General features: G+C 41.3%; 1 protein-coding gene across 1 annotated transcript; it reads right to left on the bottom strand.

The window, feature by feature from the left end:
• Nucleotides 1–686: 686 nt before the first annotated feature.
• Nucleotides 687–7,133, bottom strand: LOC129160184 (histone-lysine N-methyltransferase set-1-like). Its single transcript, XM_070549030.1, has 7 exons — nt 7,121–7,133; nt 6,327–6,442; nt 4,420–4,576; nt 3,754–3,946; nt 3,584–3,667; nt 3,144–3,227; nt 687–2,086 (listed from the first exon to the last, which is right to left on the bottom strand). The coding sequence occupies exons 2-7, from the start codon at nt 6,433–6,435 to the stop codon at nt 1,988–1,990; spliced, it is 726 nt and encodes a 241-aa protein (XP_070405131.1). The 5' UTR covers nt 6,436–6,442; nt 7,121–7,133; the 3' UTR covers nt 687–1,987.
• Between the last annotated feature and the right edge of the window lie 1,256 nt (nt 7,134–8,389).

Here is an 8,389-nt window from a genome sequence, read left to right as displayed (position 1 = left end):
CACAGTGACAATGTGTGGAACTGTAGCTGTAATATAATGTGCTTTCATAAGAACAGACACTGCAACTAGCATGTAAAAATAAACAAAACATTACATCCATACGGCAGGGCCCCACAAAGATACAATCTTGAGATCTGTGTGTGTGTGTATGTGTGTGAGAGACTGAGTTCATGGATATCAAGAAGAGATCCACTCGCATTTGCACAAGTGACAGTCTAAGATCTAACTCACCATTACCTGTGGGCCAACGTCCTGACTGCTAGGAGACGAGTCTTGGAACGACTGAGCTTTTTCAGAAACTCGAGTCTTCGAGTCCTTCACCTGAAAATAAAAAACAAAAATAAGACTTCTTGACATACATTACAGTCAAGAGTCAAGAAGGCAATTCATGTGCCGTTTGTCCCCAAAACCAAACCCCTAATTACTCATGTTCCAGCCTATTTAGGACCATTTTTTAGCCATTACACCCACATCTAAGTGGATATTTGGGATCACAACTTAAAATGCCAGATTACCTGTTGCACAGTGACAATGTGTGGAACTGTAGCTGTAATATAATCTGCTTTCATAAGAACAGACACTGCAACTAGCATGTAAAAATAAACAAAACATTACATCCATACGGCAGGGCCCCACAAAGACACAATCTTGAGATCTGTGTGTGTGTGTGTGTGAGAGAGAGAGAGACTGAGTTCATGGATATCAAGAAGACATCCACTCGCATTTGCACAAGTGACAGTCTAAGATCTAACTCACCATTACCTGTGGGCCAACGTCCTGACTGCTAGGAGACGAGTCTTGGAACGACTGAGCTTTTTCAGAAACTCGAGTCTTCGAGTCCTTCACCTGAAAATAAAAAACAAAAATAAGACTTCTTGACATACATTACAGTCAAGACTCAAGAAGGCAATTCATGTGCCATTTGTCCCCAAAACCAAACCCCTAATTACTCATGTTCCAGCCTATTTAGGACCATTTTTTAGCCATTACACCCACATCTAAGTGGATATTTGGGATCACAACTTAAAATGCCAGATTACCTGTTGCACAGTGACAATGTGTGGAACTGTAGCTGTAATATAATCTGCTTTCATAAGAACAGACACTGCAACTAGCATGTAAACATAAACAAAACATTACATCCATACGGCAGGGCCCCACAAAGACACAATCTTGAGATCTGTGTGTGTGTGTGAGACTGAGTTGATGGATATAAGAAATCCACTCGCATTTGCACATCTATACGGCAGGGCCCCACAAAGACACAATCTTGAGATCTGTGTGTGTGTGTGTGTGAGAGAGAGAGACTGAGTTCGTGGATATCAAGAAGAGATCCACTCGCATTTGCACAAGTGACAGTCTAAGATCTAACTCACCATTACCTGTGGGCCAACGTCCTGACTGCTAGGAGACGAGTCTTGGAACGACTGAGCTTTTTCTGAAACTCGAGTCTTCGAGTCCTTCACCTGAAAATAAAAAACAAAAATAAGACTTCTTGACATACATTACAGTCAAGAGTCAAGAAGGCAATTCATGTGCCGTTTGTCCCCAAAACCAAACCCCTAATTACTCATGTTCCAGCCTATTTAGGACCATTTTTTAGCCATTACACCCACATCTAAGTGGATATTTGGGATCACAACTTAAAATGCCAGATTACCTGTTGCACAGTGACAATGTGTGGAACTGTAGCTGTAATATAATCTGCTTTCATAAGAACAGACACTGCAACTAGCATGTAAAAATAAACAAAACATTACATCCATACGGCAGGGCCCCACAAAGACACAATCTTGAGATCTGTGTGTGTGTGTGAGACTGAGTTGATGGATATAAGAAATCCACTCGCATTTGCACATCTATATGGCAGGGCCCCACAAAGACACAATCTTGAGATCTGTGTGTGTGTGTGTGTGAGAGAGAGAGACTGAGTTCATGGATATCAAGAAGACATCCACTCACATTTGCACAAGTGACAGTCTAAGATCTAACTCACCATTACCTGTGGGCCAACGTCCAGTCTGCTAGGAGACGAGTCTTGGAACAACTGAGCTTTTTCAGAAACTCGAGTCTTCGAGTCCTTCACCTGAAAATAAAAAACAAAAATAAGACTTCTTGACATACATTACAGTCAAGAGTCAAGAAGGCAATTCATGTGCCGTTTGTCCCCAAAATCAAACCCCTAATTACTCATGTTCCAGCCTATTTAGGACCATTTTTTAGCCATTACACCCACATCTAAGTGGATATTTGGGATCACAACTTAAAATGCCAGATTACCTGTTGCACAGTGACAATGTGTGGAACTGTAGCTGTAATATAATCTGCTTTCATAAGAACAGACACTGCAACTAGCATGTAAAAATAAACAAAACATTACATCCATACGGCAGGGCCCCACAAAGATACAATCTTGAGATCTGTGTGTGTGTGTGTATGTGTGTGAGAGACTGAGTTCATGGATATCAAGAAGAGATCCACTCGCATTTGCACAAGTGACAGTCTAAGATCTAACTCACCATTACCTGTGGGCCAACGTCCTGACTGCTAGGAGACGAGTCTTGGAACGACTGAGCTTTTTCAGAAACTCGAGTCTTCGAGTCCTTCACCTGAAAATAAAAAACAAAAATAAGACTTCTTGACATACATTACAGTCAAGAGTCAAGAAGGCAATTCATGTGCCGTTTGTCCCCAAAATCAAACCCCTAATTACTCATGTTCCAGCCTATTTAGGACCATTTTTTAGCCATTACACCCACATCTAAGTGGATATTTGGGATCACAACTTAAAATGCCAGATTACCTGTTGCACAGTGACAATGTGTGGAACTGTAGCTGTAATATAATCTGCTTTCATAAGAACAGACACTGCAACTAGCATGTAAAAATAAACAAAACATTACATCCATATGGCAGGGCCCCACAAAGACACAATCTTGAGATCTGTGTGTGTGTGTGAGACTGAGTTGATGGATATAAGAAATCCACTCGCATTTGCACATCTATACGGCAGGGCCCCACAAAGACACAATCTTGAGATCTGTGTGTGTGTGTGTGAGAGAGAGAGACTGAGTTCATGGATATCAAGAAGACATCCACTCGCATTTGCACAAGTGACAGTCTAAGATCTAACTCACCATTACCTGTGGGCCAACGTCCAGTCTGCTAGGAGACGAGTCTTGGAACAACTGAGCTTTTTCAGAAACTCGAGTCTTCGAGTCCTTCACCTGAAAATAAAAAACAAAAATAAGTCTTCTTGACATACATTACAGTCAAGAGTCAAGAAGGCAATTCATGTGCCGTTTGTCCCCAAAACCAAACCCCTAATTACTCATGTTCCAGCCTATTTAGGACCATTTTTTAGCCATTACACCCACATGTAAGTGGATATTTGGGATCACAACTTAAAATGCCAGATTACCTGTTGCACAGTGACAATGTGTGGAACTGTAGCTGTAATATAATGTGCTTTCATAACAGACACTGCAACTAGCATGTAAAAATAAACAAAATATTACATCCATACAACAGTGCCTGGGAAGTTTATAGTTGTTAGTGAATTTTTTCCATAATTCACTTTTACCTGTCTGCTGATTCTGGGTCTGACACAATCCTCAGTTGAGGAATCACGGGAAAGCACAGCTTTTTCAGCTTCGGTAACTGGAGGCTGAGAGCCATGTAAGAAAAAGGAAAATCATTAAGTTTTTTTTAACCACTTTAAGTACACCTGTATTCTTTATCTAATAAACGTACCTTTTCACGCCATGGCCATTTAGAATTACCATAATTGTAATCAATTTCAGTGCCTTTCTCTATTTTTCTGATGGCAAACAGGCACAGATGGGGCTGACCATTTACTGTAATTTTTTTCATGGTGCAGTTTGGTGATCTGTGGTTGTCATTAACTAATCTTCCAAGAGATCCATCTTCTTTTGACGCATCAACACTAGCAAGAAAAAAGTGTTAAAAAAATTAATAAAATGTAAATTTCTGAGGTCATAGAAAAGTTTTTTTTTTTTTAAACAGAAAATTGTGTGTTGATTTTCAGTTAATCAGGTCAGGGTCTCCCCCAGCGCTTTAGAAGCCTGGCGGGCCACCAGGCTTTGCTTGGCCACCTGCCAGGCTAAGTGTCTTGCCCCGCCCCCCTCCCCGACCCTACAGTGTCTCCAGACACGAACGGAGCAAAGAAACTAGAGCCCTCCATCAGCTGATACTTGTGAGAAACAGCAGCGGAACGTGTGCAAACCCCCCACCCCCGCTCTCTCATGGAGGAGCGCTGCGGGACTGTGGTGGCCAATCCATGTGTGAAAATTATGTCTCAACAAAATATTAGTGCGTGTGTGACTTTTTTTTGGTGGTGATGTTTTTTTGGCTAGGCGTTATAAGAATCCTGTCTAAAATAAATTTGAAGATACTCACCACCAGTGATGATTCTGCCATTCAAACTCAAATAGAAAAGTACTCTCTATTTCAGAGTACTTTTTGGACATGCATTCATCAAACGAGAGAAGTTCACCTCTGTATTCAAGGACAAAAGCACCTTGTTCAATGTCCTCCATAGCAAATACACCTCTTCCTGAAAAGGGTGTTTTAAATAAACACACTGGTTAGAAGAGAACGTTTTTTACTTTAAATATATTTTTAACAGAATAAATGTTTAAGTCTTGCTTAGATGCAAAGAACAAAGCAACATTATGAATGTGTGGCCTAAATAATTATTTCTTGTATGTACACTGCTCACAAAAATTAAAGGAACACTTTAAAGAAACACATTAAATACATCAGATCTCAATATGAAGTTGGATATCTATACAAAAAATGACAGGGCAATGTCTTAGGAACAAAAGGATGCCAAGTCTTAATGGAAATAAAAGTTATCAGCCTACAGAGGGCTCAACTGTGTAGACACCCTAAAATCTGAGTGAAATGAAGATGTGGCAGGCTAGTCCATTATTTCAAAAACTTAATTTCTCCAACTCAAATTGCTTTTCAGTATCTTGTGTGGTCCCCACGAGCTTGTAAGCATGCTTGACAACATCGGGGCATGCTCCTAATGAGACAACGGATGCTGTCTTTAGGTATTTCCTCCAAGATCTGTGTGAGGGCATCCCTGAGCTCTTGTACAGTCTGAGGAGCAACCTGGCGCCGCCTAATGGATCGAAACATAATATCCCACAGATGTTCTATTGGGTTTAAGTCAGGGGATCGTGAAGGCCATTCAATTGTTTCAATTCTTTCATCCTGCAGGTACTGCCTGCATACTCTTGCCACATGAGGCCGGGCATTGTAGTGCATTAGGAGAAAACCAGGACCTACTGCATCAGCCTAAGGCAGTGGTCCGCAAATGGCGGCCCGCGGGCCACGTCCGGCCCGCGAGCCCTCTCTTTGTGGCCCCCAAACCCTGCGCGCACCCTCCACCCCCGACCGGGAGATGTAGGATAGATAGAGCTGAGGAAAATAATCAATGCATGAGATGCGGGCATAAACAATTCTGCATCATAGAAGAGTACCATAATCAATTATAGTGGAATGTAGTTTTGTTATTATAACGGCGGCACCAGCGCAGCATCGAGATCATCGACATATATACTGGACAATTCATTTCCATAGGCTCCAATAACACATTTTTGAGGGGAAATGGGAGGTGGCCACCACCGCCATTTTGACAGTGTCACAGGTTCCATCAAGCCCAGACAATTCCACAAAAGGGAAGAGAGGTGGAGCTGAGGGTGGGGCTGTAAGGTTGGGATCAACTGACGACACCCGGTCGAACTAGCTACAAGCTAACCTGAAACTAATCCAAAGCTAAAGGGGAGGTGGGAGCAGCCAGACCGAGTGTTGTGATGTCGGAAGGTCCAGTCTTGGGGAGGGAGCGGGGTCAGAGCAGCGTAATCATCTGTCTCTTTTATTTAGGGACACGGAGAAGTTAAAAGGAGAGAGAAATAGAAGATAGAAGTTCTTGTTCCACTTTATTCCTTTGTTTCATGATGATAAACTGATGTTAAATTCAGCTAAAGAGAAGCTGGGAGGAAGCTTTGGTTCATTTTAAGTTACAGGAGATCTTGTCTCCTATCTGCTCCTCCAGAGACAGCATGGACATGAGAGTTACATGGTGAGGGTCCCACAGGACAGGTCAGTGCAGTCACACAGCCCGAGCTGGAGGGGGACAGGCGCTGTTCTTTATATTGCAAGCTTGTGTGTTATGTGTATTACAGCCAGCGATCCAAACAGCAGCAGCAACCTTTAATTCTTGTGAGCAGTGTAAATTTACAAAACCAAATAAATCCAACTTGTAATAAACATAACAAAAATGAGTTATGTCTTACCTTTGTAATCATCTATATATCTTTCCTTTAATCCTTGCTTGTCCTTTGAAGATTGAATGTAACATTTGGCTTCATCGATAGGTTTTATTCTTGCTTTCCTTTTGAACATTTTGCCTCTGAAAGCAAATTATAAAACAAGAAATTAGTGAGCATTCTTTGATAATTAAATGGAAGTAAATGGGTCTGACTTAGGCACCCTATGAGATTAACAGCATCACCTAATTTCAAATTAATTTTTCTGACAGCAGACCTCCAGGCCAAGTCTTTGGTATTTCTGGTCTAAGTAGTAGTATTTCAACTTCAATGGTTTTAATTTGGTCCAGATGCTAAAATACTAAAGCCCTTATTTAACTTTACATACATCTAATACATAGTTTTAATAAAACACAAATTTTGTTAGGTTTTCAAACTTCCCAAACTCACAACAAGAAGTTTGGAGGAGCAGGTGTGATGCCACTTCATGTTACAACCGAAATAAAGACATTTAAATTATTAACCTAGCTTCATCAACAGCTAGCTAAAGGTTTAACCTCCCATAAATGCGCTGTTTGTATGCACCTGCTTCAAAAATTAACAGGATGGTTTGAAACCGCAAGAGTGAAGTTACAAAGTAGCTACTAGCTAGCGCTAAGCTAGCTGCCTGTTAGCTACTCAGTGACGTCTAAAAACGGGTCTATGTTGACTAATAATGCTCCGAAGCAAATACAGAACATACATTTGGATGTATCAACGCGAATATTAACCTGAAGACACGTCTTATATTTGCAATATTCAAACTACGTTCATGTACTCACCGCAATGGTTTGTCTGTGTTCCTCTGGCCACACGGACTTTAAATGCTGCAAAGCAGGCCTACTTTACGTATGCACCTTACTGTAGGACTGCATTTTACGGCCTACGTCACTGCAGTTTACGGCACAACGTAGGCTACGTCATTCCTCAAACAGGTAACGAACCAAAAACCGAAGTATGAAATCTTCTTTGTTCAATTTTGTATGCAATTTGTTTGTATACTTATCACCTTGTTCAATAAAGTTTTGAAAAAAAAAAACGAAGTATGAATATTTATGATTACCAATAAATAGTTTGCTGGTTTGGGCTGTATTTCATAGCTAGTGCTTAAAACTTTGTGGTTGAGACAATTTTAGAAAATACACAACACAAAGTTTTAAAGCTAATACTTAAAACTTCAGTTCTTGTGTGTTTTTAATAGCTTCTGTTTATTTTTTTATTTTTAATATACCTTTATTTTATACTTCATTTTTGTTCACTGTTATGCTATTTTAGTTCTATGCATTATTCTTTACACCATTTTTTCAATTAGAATCATGTAAATATCACTTCCTGAAACTTAAGGAAGTGACATATGTCCTCTAAAAGACAGCCAATCACGATCCATTCTGAACACACTCTATTTCTTAAAATCCACCCTCGAGGGGTCCCGATGATACACACTTCCTGTAGTGTGTATACTTGCAATACCCTGCTTTCAGGCATAGGGGGCGTGCATGAGCACACACACTTCACACACACATTTCCAGTTTTTGTTACATTGTGGGCCACCTTGAAAAAAAGTACCAGGCATATCAAGAGAGGCTCCCAAGCTCTTCTAGAATGGTTTCCCATGTGGGGCCCTGGTTTTTGGGCCCCACAACTACACCGGGCCCCACATTGTTGGTGGGCTCCCTGCGAACGGACCCCCCAACGTAATGACTGCAAGTGCACACACACTCACACACACACACACACACACACACACACACACACACACACACACAAATCCAATCCTCCAAACAGGAGTGGTTAACCAAAGCAGGAGAATATTTAAAGAGGTTTTTTGAGGAGTTCAGACATCTAGGAGGAACTGGCAGTGGAGCTGCTCCACTGAGGAGGTTCAGGCACTTGGTAAGAATGCCTTCCGGAGGAGGAGTTTCAGGTGTGCCCTGCCAACAGGAGGCCCCTGGGTCGCAGAACAAAGGACCCCCTATGATCTTCTGCATAATCACATGAGCCCAGGTGTGGAACCTATTCAGCCATAGTTACGGGTGAGCTCATTGTGAAAC

The sequence above is a fragment of the Nothobranchius furzeri genome, chromosome 1, assembly GCF_043380555.1.
Source record: "Nothobranchius furzeri strain GRZ-AD chromosome 1, NfurGRZ-RIMD1, whole genome shotgun sequence".
Lineage (NCBI taxonomy): Eukaryota > Metazoa > Chordata > Actinopteri > Cyprinodontiformes > Nothobranchiidae > Nothobranchius > Nothobranchius furzeri.
Note: the sequence above shows the minus strand (reverse complement) of the source record. Positions and strands in the feature narration are given on the sequence as shown.